The sequence below is a fragment of the Poecilia latipinna genome, unplaced genomic scaffold (assembly GCF_001443285.1).
Source record: "Poecilia latipinna isolate Pla-1442-1.1 unplaced genomic scaffold, P_latipinna-1.0 Scaffold1075, whole genome shotgun sequence".
NCBI lineage: Eukaryota > Metazoa > Chordata > Actinopteri > Cyprinodontiformes > Poeciliidae > Poecilia > Poecilia latipinna.
The window spans coordinates 122,725-146,454 of NW_015113691.1; the positions used below are offsets into that span (position 1 = coordinate 122,725).

At 39.3% G+C, this 23,730-nt stretch overlaps 1 protein-coding gene across 2 annotated transcripts in view; it reads right to left on the minus strand.

Moving 5' to 3' along the window:
- Positions 1–21,257, minus strand: part of gsk3ba (glycogen synthase kinase 3 beta, genome duplicate a) — a 34,864-nt gene extending 13,607 nt beyond the window's left edge. The window contains exons 1-3 of one of the 2 annotated variants that reach the window (XM_015051946.1): positions 20,408–21,257; positions 7,825–8,018; positions 2,255–2,338 (exon numbers count right to left, since the gene is read on the minus strand). In XM_015051946.1, coding sequence (XP_014907432.1) covers positions 2,255–2,338; positions 7,825–8,018; positions 20,408–20,495 — 366 coding nt within the window. In that variant the 5' untranslated portion in view covers positions 20,496–21,257. The remainder of the gene's footprint in view (positions 1–2,254; positions 2,339–7,824; positions 8,019–20,407) is intronic. The other variant, XM_015051947.1, reaches the window with a different exon arrangement.
- Positions 21,258–23,730: the final 2,473 nt, after the last annotated feature.

The following is a 23,730-nucleotide window of genomic DNA, read 5'->3' on the forward strand; positions in this document are numbered from 1 at the left end:
CAGCGTGTGTGCCAAGCCCATGTGTGTCTATATTTGACACGCAGACCTCGGCGGGCCTGTTTGTCAGCCGGCTGAATGACACCTTCCAGCCTCTCAGTCTCCAGGAGACCCCCCCACAGGTCGACAGAAATAGAAAGCAAGACAAAGAGGTGACTTTCCTGTCCTGATGGACGCGATCTGCTGTTGGATTTGTCAAACGCACCGCCAGTCAGACACACAACAATTCTAATTGACATAGAGAAAGTAATCAATTAAAAGCTTCAACAACATCTATTTTCCCTGAAAATTAGCACCAGAAGATAAAAGGTCAGTTTTTGATTGTTTTTTTTTTGTTTTTGTTTTAAAGCGCAGGTAAATAAAAGCATAGCAAGTCCACTTTTCAAACTGGTTGCATTAGGACTAATAATATTCAGAGTTTATGTTTTTAGCATATAGACACAGAGATATTGTTAGTTGGCTAATACATTGTTTAATACGTTATCTTCCAAAAGCATTTATACTCTAAATTTTTCCCATTTTGTCACTTGAAATTTGAAATTTATTTCGAACATGATACAAATATAAAAAGTAATATAGTACACAATAAGAAAAGTGAATAGAAAAGAAGAAAAGAAGAAAAAAAAATACAGATATCTGTTTCAGTTAACATATCATGCTCAAAATGGGTAGGAAGAAGTAAAAACGTATTAACTCCTACCCCCTAAACACTTGAAAACTTACAATACTACTGTTATTTTTTTGGAAAAAAAAGAAAAAAAAAAGAAATCATCAATCAATTAAAAGTCAGAGTAGCTGTCAGCAATTACCAATATATAGCTATGCATTATCTCTTTTTATACTGGTTTGTCTTTTCAAACCCTTACCCCAAGTTGTTCTCATCAATGCACACATTATTACTTGACTCTAAGTTGCCTACTGACCTGTGTGTGTGTGTGTGTGTGTGTGTGCGTGTGTGTGTGTGTGTGAGGATTTGTGAGAGCATCGGTGTGAATCAGGTCAACATGACTAGAAAAGGCCTTTCTCCTCCCTGAGCGGTGCATCTCTGCAGCTCCTCCAGAGTTATCAGGGATCACTTGGCTGTTTTTCCGATCAAAGCTATCCTTGTCGAGCCAGTCTGTCTAGATGAGCGGCTACGTTTTGGAATGTTTGCTGTTGTGCCACGCTCTTTCCGTTTTCAGACGGTTCATTAAGCAGTGCTCAACGTCCTCCCTGGCCTGTCTGCTTTGGCCGTTCATGATGCCGACTGTCCAATAATGTCTGACAAACCTCAGAGTCGCTCACAGAACAGGTGGATTCACACTAAGATTAAATGAAATAAAGTAAACTTTTATTTAATAGAAAACTACTATAGATAACTGGTTGTTCTGCACGTCATTTAGAGTTGGATGAGTAAAGGGGGCTGAATACATAACTCATGCCAGTTTCAGAGTTTTATTTGTCAAATATTGTGAAAACCATGTCTCCCTTTTCTTCCACTTCAAAGAAAATAATCCACCACAAAAAGTAGCAATAAAATACACTGCGGTCTGTTGTAATGTAGCTGAATGCCAACAGGTTTTAGCGGTGTGTATACTTCTGAAAATCACTGAATGTTAAAGATGTGTCCCATTTCTAAAAGAGCACATTTTGAAGTAAACAATTAAAAAATTAAATCAGAAAGTGTATTTTAGTGGACCCCTAGTATTCATGGAGGTTTGGGACCACAGCCTGTCTTTGGGAAGGTCTGGCAAATAGCCAGAATCCACAAACACTTGAGCTCTCCTCTAAAGATGCTTATAAATGCTAGTTTTAATAGTTTAAACACAAACTATACTTTAATGCTCACTAATAAGAACAGTAGAAACCATCTTAGCACCATCACAGAAGCTTATATCTACAGTTTTTCTTATTTTCTCTCTAGGAGCTACAGCCAATTAGCAAATAATTTAGTTATATTCCACATAAAAATCCAGGAATACTGAATAAACCATGAATAGGCAGGTGTTCACTGGATAGCTAACGACAACAGAATAAAACGACAAGTAGAGGAGATACTTGTCAATGTCCTGAAATCTTCAGAAGTATATATTAAAACCATCTATGGCAAATTCCTTGACTCCTCGAAGAAGAAGCATGCATATGAGTTGTGTTCGCCAACAACTCTGACAGCTGCAGGAGGCTACAGACGTGCTTCCCCTCTATGGATCCAACAGACATATCAAACCAGCTTCTTCAACCAGATGAATGGGAGCTGAAATGTTCATCTCTGACTGACCTTGTCTCCACTGGAGTAGAAGAAGTAGCGCAGGCGGACAATGTTGCAGTGGTCCAGCTTCCTCATGATCTGCAGCTCACGATTCTGAGAATAAGAAATAAAACCGTTTTAATGATGACGAATCAGCATGAAGTATCAGGCTTGTTACTTTAATATGTCTTTGGGAAGGTCTGCAGTTTTCAGTTAAACCAGAAATACTCGGCAATTTCTTTTATGGATAACTACGCAACACAGAGATGGAGCTGTTATATGCCATTGCAGTAGAGTTGAGGTATATAAGCATAACCTTTATGAAAAACTAAAAGCCCACAAGATACAACATCAGAGAAATGTGCCAGCCAGCAATAGTGGCATACGATGGCAATTGGTTAGCACAGAAGAAAATTCTGAGGAAAAGTGCTTGGCTAGAAGCCAACTGGATTCAAAATGTAATCACTGGGTGATTGCGGTATCCCCACAGAAAGTAACTGTACACTCAGAGCATTTCCAAGTGAGGAGAAGAATTTAAAATAATAGAAAAAGCTCCAACAGCTCCTTTGCAGATCATACTTTTAGCACAAATCTCCATTTTCCTCTCCTTCTTCCTCCCTTTAATCTCAGGGCTTTGTGGTGGCTTGATCTAAAGTGCTTGTATAACCTTTGCAGGCTGAGAACCCCAGTGCGGAAAAAAAACACAAATACAGGGTGGTCGGATTCAGAGAAAACAACCCAAAGACCACACGAGGAAGCTTAGAGCATGAACGAGGTCAGAATCCGGCCGGTTGCGTAAAAATCCAGCTTTGATGTCGGAGTCGTATGCAACGGAGCACTTGGCCTGCTGGTTGCTGGGAGACGCATAATAATATCTGAAACTTTATTGATAGTAGTCTTGTATACATGTGAGACTTTGATTCCAACAACAATCTCTAGTGGATTGAAATAACTAAGAGGGTTTTCTCTGCGTTTGTGTTATAAAGTGTCGTAGGACATTTTCACCCACGAGTAGAAGAAACAAACATGGCGTCATTTCATCAGTATTGCATGAATGACTAAATGAACAAGGAAATATCTGAGTCCAGACCTAAAGCAATAATTGTTTAAATATAGGGTAGGGTAAAATTGACTTTATGGAAATTTATCACAATATTTTGTGGCACTGTTGTGATAGTAAAAAAATATAAAAGAAAAAAAAAGTTACTTATTTTTTAGGTAACTGAATGGTTGTGACTGAATGTCTGCATTCATAGTGCCACCGACAAATATTGTTTGTGAAAAACTGCCATTTGAAATAGGCTTTATTATAACATTTACCCAAAGAAATGTGTTTTATGTCTCTAAACTGCCCATATTAAATGTATTTAAAATGTTCAAATTTACCGATATGTTTTCATGCTCTTGTGAGTCAGTGAAGAGCATAGTAAAATAACATTTCTGGGGTTTCTAAACATCATTAATTAGAATTTATTGAGACAACGATAAATAAAAATTCTCATCATAAGAAATCTTTTACGATAAATGATAAACAATATGATAAACCACTAATATCACAAATACGGTTCTTACAGATTTTTATGTCAAAATCTTCCAGAAACAAATGTCCATTTCTCTCAGGGTTGGATGAACAGATGGATATACTAATGAAAGGATGGACAGATTAAAAAAGGCATTAAGTCTTGAAATAGAAATATGTCTATTGTTTTAGTTTTCCATACTAATCCAGACTCGGGACACATTTCATCAAAATTCATAGTTTTCCAGACTGCATAAGAACTCTGCATTTAATCAGAATAAATCAAAAACAAATCGAGTTTCAAGTTAGTGCTAAATCAGAGAAGAGATATCAAAGATGCTGCTTCAAATCAGGATTGGAGCCATCTCAGTCAGTTTTTCCTTCATAGTTCATCTTTTGTATTGGTCTTCTTTGTGTCAGCAGCAAAGCATTGAAGAGCGTACCATAGCTCAGCAGCCTTGTATAGATAATACTCTGAGTCACTTATAAGCAGACTTAAATTGTCTATAACCCCCTCCATCCCGCCTCCTGTCTTTCTGACTACGACCAACCCACTCAGAACCCCCCACTACTCCCACCACGACGTGACATCACTGCACGTAGGTCACAGACCAGACATCGAACTATTGTGCACTGCAGCCAACGCCCTCGTCTTCTTGCACTGGACTGTCCCGGGGTGTGTCTTTGTCTGCGTGAGCATGTGTGTGTGCATTATGTGCGGAGGGGTGATGGTAGCATATGGAGGAGGAGCAGGAAGACTGTTGAGTAAAGCCCAGCTCAGCTCTTGTTGTACTGCAGTCCGTCCTGCTGACCCGTCGTCCACCAGAGTCTCAGCAGCGCAGACACAGAGTGGCACAAATGGGAGACGAAGCCAGTGGAAACTGGAGGGGGAAAAAATGCCCTAATTGCAGGCTGCTAAGGGGTGCTACAGCTGAGCACTTCATGATGCTGATGGGACAAAACCACATCTAGTAGACTGAGCACATAGACCCAAAGCTTATCACCTACACAAACACATACTTCAATTTCCTCTTCTGCTTAAGGATTAAACTGAATGCAGCCACAAAATAACTTGAGGGCATCGTTTTTTTAATACTGTGACTAAAACCTTAAGCATCTCATTTGGTGGTAATAAAACATCCCACATATTCATTCGTCTGTTTTTAAATCTATATACCGGTATTTTTCTGAAGCCCCCAAAAGAGACAGCTAATGCATTTATTGTCACAGCACTGTGTTAAGAGTTGAATTAATTAAACAGTTTTCTATCAATGAGACTGATGGGTCAATACTATCTATGGTATGTGACAGATTCTCATTGGCCAAGACCAGCAGGTTCTGGATTTCTTAATCCACTAACGCAATGGCTGATAATAATAACAATAATAATAATTTTAAAAAAATAGACAATTTAATTTCCATTTTATGCTTAAATGTATTAAACTACGGTTTAGAGACATTCAACCCTAATCATATTAATTTAACTATCAATTCTCTTTCTCCTTCCAGGCTTATCTGAAAGTTTTATAATCCAATTTAAGTGAATAATAACAGCTCTTGGAAGGACGGTTGGAAAAAATATATATTTTCAGTGCTGTTCCAAAATCTTCTTGTAATACAGTTGAATCAGCTTACAAAGAATAAAAATCTGTATCAGCATTACAAACAAACAGCTTCTGATCTCCTGCTTAAATTTAAAAGAAGAGGAAAAACTTCTTAAAAAGCAAAGTGCTGCACTTTGTATCACATCAAAGTAAAAGTAATGGATATTAATGCATTTCCTGAGAAACTATTTTATGTCTGTTGCACATTAATGAACATTTGGGTTTCCATTAAGTATTTACAGCAGCCTCAAAATAACTTGCAGCTTCTGCCCTGGGTGTGATGAAGAAATGCATCTGCAGCCAGGCTCAGAAATGCAATTTTTCCTCATTTCAAACAATCGCATCAAGGGCCTGATGAGGCATTGATCCGATTTCCTGAACTTCAGCTGACCTGGGAGCTAACAGCAAACGCCATTGTTCATTAATGTTGCCAAAGACTAGCTGCCACCACTGATGCTCCAGCTCTTAGTGAGCATTCTGATGTGAGCATCCATTTTCCAATAGGCTGATATGCGATCCCTCAAATGGGAATAGGAGATGGAGCCTATCCCATAATGCACCACAAGCAGACTGTAACCCCCACCAGAACCGTCTCACACTTTGTCTCATCAGCTTCACCCTAATGCAGATCCTACTCATGTGATTACTTCGGCTTTGTTCGCACGTAAGTGGGGAAAAAAAAAAAAAAAAAAAAAACTTTTTAGTCTCGCATGGCAACCAAAAATAAATTGTCAATGAGAAAAAAACAAAAATAAAACGTGGGGGAAAAAACACTTCTGTAAGATTAATCTGAAGGTGATGGGTTCTGTTTGTGTGTGAAACTTGGTGTGCACACTATAGCGCATGCTTGACAGTCATGTGAAGAGTCTTGGCTCTCATTTGCCTCATATTTCCTCACCAGCTGTTGGCGAGGAGGACGGGGCTGAGTGAGTAGAAGGAAAGGGGGATTCAGAGAGCCAGGAGGGGTGGAGGGCTGATGCAGAGGGTCTGCTTAACCTTGGAAACTATACAATACAACAGCATGTGATCTTCAGCTGATCACTGGCCTGCTTCAAGAAGCAACCCACTAACCACAGGCTCACAGAGAGCAGGATATGACTTCATCACAGCCAGTATGCAGAGTCACAAGAAGCGTGCGTGCATGTCTGAGAAGCGCTGTGAATTCAGCAGCAGATGGTCAACCTCCATATCATTAAGTGACATCATTCTTCTTGTCTGGTTTCAGAGTGTGCTGCACTCGCACAAACCCTCAGAAAGGTTAAAAATAGGCCACGGCTCCGCGGAGGCGTTAAGCTGAGCCGGTTGCCTTAAAGCGCCACAGGATTCAGCTAAATTTTAACAGCTACCGTGGCAAATGGAGCTGCAGGTTGGAAAACCTCGGACAGAGCAGTGAGCGCAGATCTACGCCGAGGAGCCGGAGAGGGGAAAAAAGGAACAAAGAAATATCTTATATCCATGGTAAAATCAGTAAATTGAATGTTTTTGGAAAATTTCTAATTGTTTCCAGTGTTGTCGTTCTGTTATGCTAAGGTGTAAACTGTTCTGGTGAAACGCATTATAGGACAAAATGTGCCTCCTTTGAACACTATAAAAACAAAAACAAATGATTCCCTCAGTTATTCCCACCAAATATTTACTGGCAGCTGCTGTTTTCAGTCACATTTTTATGGTTAAAATTATCCCATCTCAAAAGCAGTTTAAAACTGTTGACTCACTTACTTAGGTATTTTCAAGGTTTCAAGCAGTTGGTCAGTTGCATCATACAGAGTTTTTGTTCTCTATCTTTATTTTTAAAAAACACCCAAATTTTAATTATTACATCTTTTAAATGGGGATTGAGAGCTTCTATTAACATCCCTCTAAAAACAGATTCAAAATTGGATTCAGGTTTGGGCTTTGACTGGACCATTTTAAAACGTGAATATCCTTTTATCTAAACTAGTCATTTGTAGCTGTGGTGGCGTGTTTAGGGTCGTTTTTTAAAGATGAAGACGAACCTTCACCTCAGTCTCTACTTTTTTTTTTTGTAGCTTCTAACAGGTTTTCTTCGAGTTTCATCGATCATCTAACTTTATTACTTCTAACTAGCGTCATTATAACTGCTGAAGAAAATCTGTCAGGCTCCTGAACAAATAAATATTAAAAAGTTCATGTTTGTTAGAGAGGCAGAGAAAGAAAATCTCCTGGCAATTCCAAACACACAAAAAACACATTCCTTTGACACACACAAGCAATTGAGTTAAAAGCACAATGTTTTCTTTGTTGTTTTCTCTGGTTTTGGATGTTTTTTTGTTTTTTTAAATCTCCCTGTAAGTGTAAAAGATCAGCATATTCACATTAACACAGCAAGTGTTTGTGTTGGACATGTTGTGCAAGATGGAAAGAAAACATCATGACTAAAGTTAAACACGAGAGGATGTTTGCACATCCTGCTTTCCTTTGCCTTTTTGTGTGCACATCTTTCATGCATGTCTCACCTTAAACCTCTTATCTTGTAGGACCTTCTTTATCGCCACTAGTTCCCCAGAGTCGCAGAGTTTTGCTTGGTACACGACGCCGAAGGATCCGTTGCCAATGACCTTCGTGTCTGTGTAGCTGACCTCCTGTGGCCTGTCGGGGCCTTGGCCAGGAGTGGCCACTACTGTCGTTACCTTGCTGCCGTCTTTGTCTCCTGCAGAAGGACACAAAGAGACATGCGGGAGTTTATGACACAGTGGTGAAGCTTTTAAAGAGAGCAAGGAAAGAATATGACGGCTTAGATATGAGAGATAAAATGAAGAAAAAAAAAGATTTATTTTAAACAGATTCTGTGACAAAACCTTATGTTACACAAGAACTAAATCTTTGAGAACAACATCAGCGTTCATGAAGAACCACTGGATGCTGTTGACCTATTTTAATATCGGACAGTCTGCAGAGCCCTTTTTCATATCAGTGATGCATGATTTGCTGGCTGCCATTACACATTCTCTCCAGTACTCTGATTGGTCAAGATACCAAAACTGTCAAGAACATTGTTTGGCTATTTCAAACGCATAGTAAGCTACATTTCTGAATTTGTCATTACATGTTCTGATGTTTTCCATCATTTCACAACAATTCTTAATAAATTCATGATAACCACCACTCATTTTCTGATCGCTTCTGATTAATTCAGGCAGTTTATAGTATTTTTCTGAGCTGTTACAGGTTATATCAGCTGTTGTTATGGTTACATCTCCAGAAGAGGACATTGGTGGGTATGAAAGTAATTAACCTAATGATGGTGATGTAGGATGATCTTCGATGGACTTTAAGATTAACATTATGAAGTTGGAGGGCTAGTGTAGCTCAGACTCTACAGTAGGGCCGCACAAAATGGCTGAAAACTTGTCACAAGATAAGCGTTTCATCGCAGACAATATGGATAATTATTTATTTGTTTTTTGTTTTAAATATCTGAAATGCTGCCAAACTGGTGGTGTGACATTTCCAGTTTTATCCGCAGTTTTCACACCATGCTGTTTTTTATTTTTTTCTAAGCAGTTATGAGGCACGGTGGCGAAACCTGAAACTGCTGGTGGGCAAGTTACTCAACAGGTTGTTGCTAGGTAACTAAAGAGTGAGTGAGTTAGTTGATGCCACCAACCTTACTTAGCTTGCTGTGAGAGGTTAAGCAGCTAAAGCCTTTCCTCTGCCTACATCTCCCAAAATGCTGTGAGGTTCTGGATTAGAGTTCAGTGAATATTCTATATAATAAATATTCTACCAGATGTATTCTCCATTGATTTTGATCACATGTCTATTGTGATAGATAGATAGAGCTTTATGGTAACTTCTTACAGTTTCAAGTGTAATGTGACGTAACATATTGGTAAATAAAAGTGGTATGATGTCACACTTGTATCTTCACTGTATCTATACTGTACTGTTTAAAGTAAAATATAAAAATCTGCAAATGTCAAAGGTCTCCACAACAACCACTGTTAAATAAAGACAAATTTAGAGCAGGAGTACATTCTCCAATAGGTTTTAAAAATGTCCTGCCTCAGACACTACCAGGCCTTCCAGTTTGGCAGCTTTAAAGTTTTCACGAAGACTGTATCATCAATAAAAATACCAGGAATCCAAGTCGGTCGTTCCAGATTTCACACGAACATTGACCAGCTATCTTCTGAGTACAGAGTACAGTCAATATCTGACTGGTGATGAAATGGATCAGCCATAAGGCTCATTAGCTTGAAATACAACACTGACCTCTGACTTTACAGGCACGCCTCGCATACATTTCACCCGACTGTTTTCTGCTGGAAAGAAAACGGCATCCAACATAGTCCAAGTTTGACTTTAACACTTCAATAGCAAAACTGAGATGAGAACTGGAACATAAAGTCAACAGTTTCAGTTCTTTACAGGTTTGAGTCTTCTGAGAGGTGCTTTATAATCCTGAGGAGACCCGTTTAACTTCAGAATTACCCGAGAGATCTGGAAACATTCAGGTGCTCTTCGATGTTTGTCTTTCTCTGCCAAATCAAACCTATGGAAAAAGCATCCAGTGGGATGCATGACTCTCTAGCCAATTAAGTTTCCACTCAAAAATAATGAGTCAGGCCACTAATGGAAGAAAGCAAAAGTATTGCTGGCAGTTCATACCGGCAGATAAAGGGAGGACAAACTAATCAGGATGCTGACTCAAGCATCCACAGAAGAAATCAAAGAGGAACAAATATTATGTGAGGAAAGTCTTTAATTCGATATAAAACAAATGTTGGGAGAAGACTGACAAACACATGGACTGGTAGAGTCAAACTGAAATAAAGTCAACATATTAAAACCTTTACACCCCTTGTCCACTAATGACAAGCTAATGTGGGCTTATAGTTTTAGGAGTGAAGCGGTGGGCAGCACAAGCAGTTATTCATTAAAACTAATGACGTTTGTGTCACTAACGAGCTTTGCGATTTGTGCTAACAGCGTGTGGTCATGGGATGTGAGCACCTTGCCTCATTTAGAAAGGGGGGGAAAAAAATCAGGGGGTTTTCCCCCCTCATTTGTCCACAGTACACAGCTGACTGACAGCTTACAGGAACAGATGGCACGGAGGCTGCGATACTCTTATGCTCTTTACAACCAAAGGAAACTCTGCATTGTATATCTGAACAAACAGCAGGAGAATTACCACTTAAGAACTTTTCTAAAATGACTCCTTAAAACTGTGGCATTGCATTAAACTTTAAACAGGCAAATGCTGAAGTTACAATCATGGTCCTCTTTTATGTCTCACCACAAAGTCCCAACCACAAAGCCAGTTTGTGCAATAGTGTGATTTGTTGGAGATAAGTCTATCAGTGCCCAGGCCCACTTGAAGTCCACCCCCACCTACATATAGGGCTGGTACTGCGCACATAGATCATTCAGAAACCTCTTTTCACTACAAGCAGATTCAACTGGTTTTCTTTAATTGAATATATAAACCAACAACTTTTACATTTCAAACAGTGCCATTTATGTTGTGTGTAATACCGTTATGGTGATGATGTATTTGTAAAAGATTGTGTCATTTTCCATCTTAAATTTGGCTGAGAAAGCGTAGAACTAAAAAAGAAAATTGAGGAGTTCCCAATATTTTATTGGTCTCTGGCCTCCAGCTCCTGACGAAAGTGGTTCTTTACTCAGGCACAGCCAAGAGATAACACCGGTTTCTCTGTCAGAGGTTACGGCGGTGGAAACAGAGCTGGCGCTACACAGCGCTGGTGGAAAAACCCTCCTGCGCTGTGCTACAGGGTTTGATTTGAGGTTGAAACTACACTTTTTACAGAAATTACTATCATACAGAAGGACAAATGTCAAAAGACAACATTTAATTTCAGCTAAGATACAAGACACAGTACACACAACCTGGGAATACATCATTTGATATTCCTGATCCACAGGGGCATCATATCTTGAACAAGTGTTGCTAGGAAGCAGCAAAACAAGCATAAATCTGGTATTAGAAGATAAATGGCCCTTTAAAAGGCCAGTTCAGAGGTTTCTCTCCACCTGCCTCCCACAGCCTTCCCTCACTGCAGCAGAGCTGAGGGGTAAAGTCCACATTAGCTGGCAGTTAAAAGCACATTTATCCACTAGTGGGTTGCAGTACGTGCTGCCTCACACCTGCAGTCTTTGGAAGGACCGAAATTAACCCCAAAATTACCACAAAGGATCCGACCACCGCCGCAGCACATGTTCAGTCCTCTCTTAATCATCTTGCACTGGAAAAAGATTGGTTGAAACAAAATCTATTTCACACGCACATAAAAATCAACAATTAAATGTATTACTCCAAAGTAGTGATTATTTATTCCTGATAGTTTTAGTCAATCAAATTGATTTGTTTTACCTCAAATATTCTGAGAATATGTTCAAATTTAAAGAGGGGGGAAAGAAAAAAAAAAGAGAAAATCAACATTTTTACTGAGACTGGAAGAAGTGCGGATGTTTACTGGTCTTATCATTCACCCTCACTGGCTGGCTGGGGTAATTTTCCAAGAGGGTTATTGATTCTGACACAAACAGGGCCTGCATGGGCAGACTTGCAAATGAGAAAGCAAGCACCAAACAATCTTGTCACATGTGTGTTTTCCTGTTTATGTGTGTGGGTTTGTTTTTGCCAAGGACTGAGCAGTCAGAACATAAAGTCTCAGCGAATGTGACTAAAAATCAAAGTGCGAGAGAATAAAGAAGATGAAGGGAGGTCAGAAAGACTTCGCTCTCCAGAAAGGAGCCTACAGAGAGTAACTGAAGGCAGATTTTTGGAAGAACAGGAGAGTTACTGTGCGTAAAAGGAAGAAGAAAAAAATTACTGCCTACGTATTCCAGCAGGGCCATTTCTATGACGCCTCTGCACTTCCTCAAACCGTGAGAAATGTCTGCCGACTCTCACACACACAGACAAGTATGTAGAGCTCACAGTATGATCACACACTGGTGCCAACCAGGGATGACCATGCAATATGACCGCATTTTTCTATAGCTCGTTTTCTGCTTCGGCTTCTTTCTCTGACTGGAAGCCTCGATTATGCAACAATAAAAAAGAAAAAAAAAAGCCTGGAGTTACTTTTCCATAACCACTAAATGAAGGATTGGCCTCACTACTTCTACTAAATTAAATGTCCATTCTGCCAAAGCAATGTTTTCACCAGAAAACCATATGCAAACATCCTGAAATAAAAAGAAGTTTCCACAACCCTGAACTTGAAGTATTTCTGCAATCATGTTATAAGATAGGAAAAAGAATATCTAAAACATAATTTCATCCACATAAGCCCTACAGCTCTGGTGCAAAGCAACAGGGACGGCCTGTGCAATTTCAAACCAGATCCATCAATAGTCAATTAAGGTCACCAGGCTAGCCCAGGCCACAGCTGGAATCGGCTGACACAGGAGCAGCAGAGCCGCTAGGCTGAGAGACAAAACTGAAGCAGGGTGTCATTCAAAGGCACCACTAATGTCACAGATAGAAGTGAGTCAAGCTTTCTTCTATTGACCTGAGCCTGTCTACACAGGAGGAAAGTTTCAATCTAACTGCATGCATTGGTTGAGATCAGATCGAGGCGTTTCGCCATCGATCCGTACTGAGGGTCAGAGGGTATGATGTCTCTGATGCATGTTGATTACGACAATCACGACACGATGTAGCTGAAGAGAAAATGATCAAAGAGGTAAAATTAAAGCATTACTGAAGGTGATAATGGCAGAACTCCATTAAATGCATCCATTAGATACATGTGAGGTCAGAAGGCTGGGCTTTTATTGTGAGTTAATGATACAAAAAACAAAGTTGTGCATATTTTTGAAGTTGGATTAAAATTATACTTATATAAAAATACTACCAAAACATGAGGCTTTCCATTTGTAGTCACCTCATCTTATTCAGAAATCCCAAATTGAAATTCAAGGCAAAGAAGTGCATCATTAACCCAAAGAGCAGCCCAAAAAAAAGCCACTAGTAGCAACTCTGGAGGAGCTGCTGAGAACCAGGTCAGACAACTATTAGTTGCTTATTCTGGGCTTTACAGAATATTGGTATGAAGAAAAATTAACTTGTAAATTAAAGATCTATTTTGGGCTTAAGAGAGCACAAAATACAAATTTCTGGCTTCCCTGCAAAACACTATATGATGCTTTACTGGGAAGAGCATCATATAGTAGATGGTACAATGGAAGGAGCCATTGTGGAAAACCCTCCATAGAGGCTGCAAAGACAGAACTATGGGAAGAGGTTCACATTTCAACTGGACATCTCTAAACATAGAGCCAGACCTACAATGGAAGTGTTTATATTGAAGCATAGTCATGTGCTATAATGGCCTACTCAAAGTCTTAACCCAAAACCCAATCCTAGATTCAGAATCAGTGAAAAGACTTCAAAGCTGATGTTCAAGAAAATCCCTGCCCAGTCTGGCTCAGCGTCAGAAATTCTGCAAAGAAATGGAGAACAGACGTGCAACTGCAGCTAATTCCAAACAAAGCTTATTTTAAAAAATGCAGTCTCTCAAATTCTGTACAATACTGCATAAAAAGGGATTCATTCCTCTGAAGCACTGAATTTTAATCATTGTTCCATAATGCTAAGCCTCAGCCCTCGCTGAATAGATTTGTTACTAGATCAAACAACACTGCTTCCAAGAGACTTTTCTGCATGTCAAGCATCAGTATATGTCAAGAAAATATACAGGAAACATTTGAAATGGCTGAGCAATGGGTGCACTTTATGCAAAGCCAAGAATATAAGCACAAAGTGTGATGATGTTAAAAAAAAAAAAACTGTTTAACAAGAAAGTTATTCTCACTCTTTTGAAGTGTACTAAGCTGCCAAGAATATACACTCAAGCATTTTTAAAACTATAATGGTAAAAGTGTCAAGTAAAATGCAAATATGGTACTCAGGTCCTGTTACAGCTGAATACTATGTTGAATTATTTAATCAGTTTTAAGTAGAGCACAACTGATCAGAATCTGGTCAGATCAGTGTTTGGAAGATTAAAGGCCAAAAAATATATATATATTTTTTATCCTATAAAGATTATGTAAATAGAACAGTACTAAATATTTTCATGTCTAATTTCAAAACGCCGGATAAGTGTCAAAATCAGAAGTAGAAATAGGACAAAAATATTCTATTAAAAACCCAGATTAAATATCTAACTTTATTTAAATAAAAAAAAAAAGAGTTTAAACCCAAAACCAAATAGTCACAAGAAAACATAAATCAATATCTTTCAACGGCACATTTCTGTGGAAATTATGCAACAAATAAAGTAAAGAATAGTCTCCTGCAATTGCTGCCGTAGCTCTACTGTACGAGGTAATCTGAGCGTAATCCTTCCAAACGGTTAATTAAAAAAAATCCACATAGATGTTTTAATCCCCCAAACCTTTGCTCTGGAACCGTGTATGATTTGTGCCACATATGCCATAAACTGTCAAATCATTTGTGCAATGTCAATAGATATTATATTGAAATTAAGATAGTTCTACCTTTAACCTTAAAGGCAAAATCAGGGGTAAATGAGTGTGACAAGGCCAGAGAACTTTGATTTATTAAACCAAACAGATGCTGGATAAAATGAAATAACGAGGGACAATTTTTTTGGGGGGGTTGTGCAAATATCTAATAAAAACCATTCATTTCATAAAGCAAACAATGATAAAAAGCTAAAAAAAAGTCAAAGTACACAAATAATTTGATTGAAATGCATGTCCCTTCTGCCTGGCTTTCTAGTCACTAAAGCTTTCATCATCTACTTTCAAGGCGCTGGATGATGCAGAGACTTTCCCACCTGACGTATCGGACTTCAAACTTTTAGCTCACAAGTGGGTGATGATTTACACGCCTGAATTACAGCACGAGCAGACGTGTGCAAACACCATGTTGACGCGTGGAGGCAATCATGTCAAGTTGCCAGTGTCCACCTGATGAGACGATTCACTGCATTCCTGAAACAGGAATGTCAGTTCTGACAACAAAGCAAACATGGTCAGGCCGTACCGAGATGGAGACAGAGAGTTCTGACAAAACATGACGTGGGTGCATAGATTTTTAGATATTGCAGCAATGCACAGCCACCGAGCTGATTGCACCACAAACGCCAAACTTAACTTGGTCAAGCCAGTTTTTTGTTGTTTTTTTTTTGTCTATTTTCCTGTTTGACGGTAACAGTTCTCATCTTGCCTGTGAGCCCTGCTGTTTCAATCAGAATCAAAGAGTATAATTAGCTCATTTTGTTCTCATTATCACTTGCAAAATGCAAGAGGGGGACAGCAAAGGCAAGGAGGGAAGGGGGAGAGAGCTGCAGCTTTGAAATGCTAAACAGGCCTCTCATTGTTCTTGGCCAGCTGCTTTAGCCCCCCAAAAACAAAAACCTACGCGTGCCCCTGTGAATGTATGCACACATGCATGTGCGCGTCTCCATCTGCCCGAGGGGGCGAGGGGGGCAACAGCATTCTCTCCGTGATTATACACACATGCTACAGCTGCTTTAGATCATCTGCCAAAGTATTCACACGAAAGCATGCGCTGTACATGTGTAGCAGTGTGTGCACATGCAGCAGCATGGTGGAGGTCAGGGTAACAGAAATGAGCTAAACGCATCCAGTCAAATAATACACTCTGCTATCGTGCAACTCTGAAGGAGTTTAAGAAAACAAGAAACATGAAAAACAGCATCATAAGTTTCCTTTGGCCACTTGTTACTCAGCACTTTGAGAAAACATTATTTAGATTGATAAACGACTTACGGATGTCTTAAATAAAATGAATCCAACCACTAAATATGGACGTTCTCTGAAAGCGTAGCATCTTGCTAACAAGAGGCAAGCAGATGATATTCCTCATCTAACCCTAATGATGTCTTTTTTTTCTTTTTTTTTTGCACTTTTATCAATACTCTATGTGTCAAAGCATTCACAGTACTGAGCAGTGAAAACATCATGAGTCAGCAGAAAAATACAGCAGAAACTCTAAAGCAGCACAGCTAACTACCTGCTCCTGTCACAAACCATCTAACCTGCTTTAGCTGTCCAATCTGGTTTAGTGGTTAGTTATTCTGCGTCTTCAGTTTCTCAATTTATTCTTACTGCCACCACTGCTCGTGAGAATATTCAGTTTCAAGACTTCAACAGAAGTTGCAAGAAATGACATTTATTTTTGCAACTTTGGAGCAGAATGTTGATTTTACTTGACTTTTCTACTACCAATTCTTCAGACCAGAGAAGGGAACTATGCAATATAAGCTCACACACGGACAAGATTTTAACAAATAAAAACAATATAATTTGCAGGATCTCATTGTTAGCGTTGAAGTTTGACTTCTACTGCATGTGAAAGAATGTAGAGTAATCTAAAGAACCAACCTATGAGGAGAGATTGTTCAACTTTAGAGATGCACTAATCTGGCTTTTACAAGTCACTTCAATTTCAGTTTTCTGGAATGCAGATTCCAAATTTGGTCATTTATGGTTTTTCTTCATAAGGGATATGAAAATACTGAGGTTTTACCATATGCTTACAAAAAAAATACACTAGAAAGAAAACATTATATAATAGCATTTACTTAGTGTTATCAAAATATATTTAATATCACAAGTATAAAACTGTCATAAATAAAACATCCTTAATTTGAGCTCTGCACAACGTAATGCAGAAAAGGCTATTCATTCTGACTAAAATGTCATAATGTAAAAAATATTTTAAAAAATAAATCCTGGAAACTACAAACTCACATTGGAAAATACCTTCACCTTCTGCTTGGTACATTTATCATGAAATAAATGCCTCATAACTACAGCTTATACATACAAGTCTTAGCACCAATTACTTTGTAAAGGACAGAGATAAAGCTAAAGATTAACTGAGTGGCAGAAAGTTTGGCTTTGACTGGGAGACGCACTGAGTGACCAGAAAAACAGCACATTCAGAAATCACCATAAGCTTCAACAAACCTTAACAATAAATAATCACTGACTGGGAAAAAATGCAACCATTGATTCTTTATTTCAGCACCCATTGTGTGTTTGCCATTCTGACATTGTGGCGTGTCCCAGGAGGGATTACTGCACTAAAACTCTGAGGTGACCCCCAAACCTAACCTTCAGGCCAGATTCTACTAACGTACATCCTGATCGCATCTCAGCTGCAAGGCACCTTTAACCTTCCCTAACAGACTCGTTTTCATCATGACGCATTCCTGAATGAGGAAAAACAGAGCAGGGACAGTTTTATTTTGCATATTCAACATTGCAGATGTCACCATCACAGTCTGGTGTGTGACACACACTCATTTTACATGATATATTATCCATACCCTTAGCACTAAACTGTTCCCCTGTCCCATCGCCATCAACTTAGGCATAACTGGGACACTCCTTTACAAAGCTGACCCATCATCACTCAATCAGAGCATGTCGTTTAACTTGTCTGGTTATCAATCAATAAGATAATATTTTTTTATGCTTCTTAAAGAAAAAGGGACTTATTACAGAATAAAAACTATAACAAGCAAATAAATGTGAATCTATTTAAAATACCTCTAGGATTATCGAATATGTCTATCAAGAATAATAAAATAAAATAAACCATTTATGTTTATTAATTGTTTCAAAATAGTAAACAGAGTACACAAACCTTTAAAACTTCCCTAATGTATGGTGATGATGGGAAGACAGGCTGCATCAAAATCATCTGTTTACTACATTTATTTCAAGACGAATCGTGAAAACTAGATATTTGTGTTTTTATGCATTTGTTCTTGTCGTGACATATTTTCAAATGGAAGCATTACATTATTTTTGAACAACTAAAACAAGAAACATTTTGGATGCATTTAAGTAAATATTCTAAAGGTTGTCGACATGGCAATTTATTTAAACCGAGAAATATTTGGTATTTGCTGTTTTCTGAAGGCATTAATAATGACAATAAGTCACCACTACTGAAATTACATTCCAAGTTACATTTCTAAGAGTTTTTGCAATGAACGCATAAAAAGTGTGCCTCCGAAAAATCTGTTTTCATAAAACCCTGCTCCTACCAAAGCCCACCAGTATGTGGGTATTGGTTGCAGATCATTGCAGTGGAAATGATCCCGTAAATAAAGGAGAAATTAAAAAAAAAAAACCCTGAAATATCCAGCGTGCAAGATTTATAAATGGAAACTTAACGATTCTTCCTCAGAGTGTGTGCAGCCCTCCATCTCCTCAGTACTACTTCATTTGTCTCGTATATAGAACAACATGCTGGACAGCTCCCCGCCTCCCCTGCTGCTCATGCTGGGCAGCCTTCTTGTCTCAGTAGCTGCTGTTCCAGCGTGGCGCTGTCCAGGTGCTTTGGTCCACATTTGATGTGCTGCACGAAAGAGAACCAAACCAAGCGAAGGTGTGAAATCTTTTGGTATTCCACACCCAAAGGTGTAGGAGGTAAAATGGGATTAAGCCACCGCCTCACCGTTGGCTGTCAATGTATTAACAGCTGATATTTTAGCGTTGACGAATCTGCTGCTACGCTTTTCGCCCCAATGGCTCCGTTTGTGATTACGCTAGCGAGTGCAGTGTTCCCTCAAAATCATCTTTAAATTTGCTTTGTGGGCTGCAGTGTCAAACATTTTTGATAATAATGCAAAATACAAAAAAATATTCTTTTTTTTTTTTTACATATGAAGCAACATGGCTTGGACTCGGTCAAACAAATGTTTAGATTTTTCTGAAAAGTAGAGTATTTTAAATGAATTATGTATTTTATGTAAAAAAAAAATAATAGAAAAATCAACCAAGCAGATGTATTGTCCCAAACTTAATAATTACCTTGTGTAAAATCCATATTATACCAAAAATTAGAAAGCCATAACTTGAAATAGTATGCTACAGTAATAAACATGACCTTTTGACTTAATATGGAACTATTACAAATCAACTGAGAGAAATTTAGGTTTATTACTAAAAAGGGGAAAAGAATTAATCACAGATGATGGTTGATGGTTATCTCTATACTCACGAGTGAAATTACTTTGCAATATCAGCTTTTAAAACGCAGTCATCGCCTTAATTTTTAACCTATGCACAAGATCTTGGCATCATTTAAATTGCAGCCAATGCTCCTTCAGAGGAAATTGGTTTTAACACACAGCTCCTCTGCTTGCATATCTGTTTCCCAGCCCTGAAGCACCACATCAACATTCCTTACGGCCTAAATTTTCACCATTACTCATGGTTAAATAGGTGAAAGGTGAAACAGGGGTGTAGTTCAGCATGTAAAAAAATTGCTCCAGTCAAGGTTCAACGTTTCAGGTGTGCTGTATAATTTTAGAAGCAAACGACCATGTCATAAACACGTTTTTTTAATGCTTTAGTACCCCTTGTTTTTTAATGACAGAAGCGGGTAGGTGGATTTATTTTGAGATTTCTGACACACACCAAATTAGATCAAAGCCCTGTGTCTGGATGACCACTGCCAGCCTGACAACCCATGGCAGGTAGGGCTTCATCTCCGCGGCCACGAATCTGATTACTCTGTGTCCACTCGTCGAGGCTGCTAATTTTTAAACAGGCCCACAGAACCCAGCAAACCTGGATGTTCAGAGACAGAGTCGGTTTCGCTCGAGTCAACTATGGGCGTACCTTCCGCTCTGCACAGACACTTGCGTAATACAGACCGGCCCTACCGCTTTAACAATGTTGTAGAAAGGAATTCCGCTATATGCTGTGATCTAAATTCAGACATTTATTATACCGGATCTCCGGGAGTAGGAAAGGGCTTGGTTGATTTTTTTTTTCCATCCTGGGTTGGTGCCAAGCCAACGCTTCACTCTCCGGTGACCCAGCCCAACCCTGCCCCGGTGCGGCCTGCTGCACTGACCGGCCCCCGGTCAGCAGCAGTGTGCGCCGCTGAGCGACATCCAGGCTAAGCTACTCTGTGCTAGCATGACACTTGGACATGTAGAAAAATGAGAGAGAGAGAAGGCAGACCACAGACCACCGGGGGCCTATGGTGCATGCAGGGGGGTGGGGGGAAGCAGCTCTAGGATTACAGTAAGGTGTACTCACGGCTGACTTTCATGCTGCCGAAAGCAGAGGGCTGCGGCACTGGCTTGCAGCTCTCGGCGAAGGATGTGGTCCTGGGCCGACCCGACATGATCCAATCCCTTTAATTCTTTCGACTTGCTAAACGGCAGGGCTGATCGAGTCGCCGAACCTTCTCATCCAAAGAAAAAAAAAAAAGGGAAAAAAAGAAAAAAGGCTGACAGTAAATTAATATCTGTGTGTCTCGGAATAGGGGCACAGGCAGAAAGAGAGCCCGTTAGAACAGTTTTATAATCACAAAATAAAACTGTCTAATCTTTCCCACCGACGGTCAATCAAAGCATCATTTCCCTCCTTTATAGTCCAGGTTCTTTCAACGGGCCTCAAAAGACACGTCTCCGACTGAAATAGTCATGAATCTGGCCTCTCCCCGTGGCCCCGTGTTTGATAAAAAGTCCTTTTCAGGGTGATTTCCACAAAAATGAACAACGGTCAGCTCGGTTGTCGGTCCAGAAGCAAAACGAGCCGTTTGCTTGTCAATTCAGGGACACATGCAGCTCCTCTTCATATCCCGATGTGGAGCCTCAGTGATCCGACTGCCATGGCGGCTCCCTCACTATACCAGAGCCTAAAGATCTTCTAACGGAAAACCTGTCCGTCGCCGCAGTCTTTATGCGGCTAATTTACACACTTTACGCTGGTGCTAGCTCCGGCCTCACCGTCGTCAAATTTCGGCGTCTGTACCTCGCCCCTGAAGCGGTGAGCCCCTCAGAAAATGATGGTCTTCAGATACAGAATGCGACGATACCGAATGTCTTTTTTTTTCACTCCTTCCCCATAGGTTTCAGGCTCGCAGTCTTTGTCGCTGCGTATTTTACGTAAGTAAATTTCGTAAAGAAACACATGTCAAAGAAAGGAGTTCACGCCGTGAACGTAGCTCGCGACGCTGAATACGAAAACCGTGAACGCGCACACGCTGGATCTGGGTGTTGAGTTTAGCCAATCAGAGACAGTATCCTTCAGAAATGGGTGTCAACCGCGTGCCTGTGGTCCAATAGCAATGTCGGTCTTGAACACCACATGGCATTATTTGCTCGCTGCCCTCCCCTCAAGACTTCAAAGGCTTTTTCCAGTGCCATGACGGGGACAATGGGCGGGGTTTTACACAAGATTGATGACCTTTTCGACCAATGGAGCTTGAAAAGCAGGCTGTCAGTTCAAAATCCCCCCCCAGCTGTCACAGAGCACCGGTGGTCATGCAGCACTGTTGCTATGTTAGTCACAAAATCCTATCCTCTACCTTTCATGGACAACTTTTTTTAAACGTCCTCTTGGCTCCTCCAATTAGTTGTTGCCATATTGCCGAGTCATTCTAATGAAGTTCATGCACATGCGTGTATGAATACCGGTTTATTAACATTTATTTTACCCTTATTTGCAGCGGTATCACAGTTGTAAAAATCACTATATGTGTTTGCTAGAACTTAATGTTCTGATGATCATATACCATCATGATGGTGATTATTATTATCAATATAATTATTTTGTCCTCTACAGGAATATGTAATGTCCTTTACGACATAAAATACAAGCCATAACATTTCATAAAATCATAATAGTCCTAAACTTTTCAGTATTATCTATTTATATTTCTTCTCTAATTAATCTCACTGTGGTCCGGTATTTTTTTATGGATATTTTTCATTAGTTGGATGTTATGATTAATGGTTATTTAACAGTTCCCAATCAAATAATTGCAGAGCTCTGTATAGACTTGCTCTTTGTATTAATAATATAATAAATTATGGTAGGACAAGTAATGAAAGATAATCTTTTTTTTTAACTCTGAATATTCAGTAAAAAATCTTAAACATTAATAAATGCTTATCTTTTTTCTAATTTTCTTTTGTCCATTAAATCTACATTTATTTATAGAGATTGTAACTTTTAAAATGATCATTTAAACAATGATTAGAAATCTAATCTTGTGATAGAGCACAATATCTGATTGAGAAATATTCTAATTGTTTGATGCGAGTATGGCACATCTCAAAGAGAATGCATGCAAATTACTGCTCCTAAAAGGAGAATCTTTCCTTTTTGCTGACGTTAGTGTGTCGGCAGTCTATCTTTTGTGTGATCTATTTATACTTTGTTGTGTCATATATCAAAGGGAATTTCTCCGAGGCTGTCCTTCAATGATTCGTGCACAGCAAGATTTTAAATGCAGGCAGCTGAGCAGAAGTAATGAAGGAAACTGCTTTGTCTTCATAGCAACTCATCCCCTGGCAGCACAAGGGGAGGAAAAAAATCACAGAGGAACATAGATAAACAACAGAGAAAGCAAAACCAGTGCTGAGAAGACAAAGTCCAATTAGAAAGTGAAGAATAAATGTGGTGCTCTGCAAGAGTACAGCCTTCGAACATTTTCTTTAGATATGGACTTTGACATTTTTCATTTTATTTAAGGTGTGGAATTTGACTGAACCATTATTGCATAGGTAAGTGTCTTAATCTAAAACATCACAGTTTTGGTTGTGTGTTTAGAGAGCCATTGTCCTGCGATATGATAGTTCTTATCTGCACTCTCACGTTGTTTTGCAGCCACTTAAAGGTTTTCTTCTAGGATTGCCTTGTTTTTATCTTCATCCATCTGACCATCAACTCTAATTCTTAATAGCTTTGTTGTCCAGAGTCAAAAAAAGCACAATACAGCATGATGCTGCCACCAACACAAAATGTAAAGATAATGTGCAGTATTGCTTTTCATCAGACCCATTTATGCATATGAGTCAAAAAGTTCAAATTGAAGCAGAGCGCCTTCTTCCACATGTTTCCTGTGTCCCCCAGTGGATTCTAGTGAACTGCAAGCAGGAGGTCCCATGGCTTTCTTGCAGAAATTGCACAGATTCTTCCACCTGAGTTGTGGATCTCTGCTGCTCCCCCAGAGTTATCATGGCCCTATTGTGGCTGTGAAGGGTCATAATGTCCCCAAGTTTAATAAAGAAAACAAAAAAGGTTAATGTTTATAACCCAAAAATGCAAGATAGCTCAGGATTCATCTAGACTCAATTACAATAATATTGACAGCAGGCAATAAGCCTAGATATTGTTATGAATTCAAACATCAATTTTAATATTCAAAATAAAGCCCAAATAAAATCAGCCCAATCCCTTCTTAAAAGGTAAGATATACTATTATTTTAATGGCTTAAAAGTACTGGTTTCTGGGGGGGGGGGAAGTATCTCCAGCTGCTGCAGCTCATCTGACACCCAGCAGCCACAGTCATCTCCAGAATCAGTTCACTGCCACAAAAGACTGTTTGTAAAAGGGTCAAATTATTAAA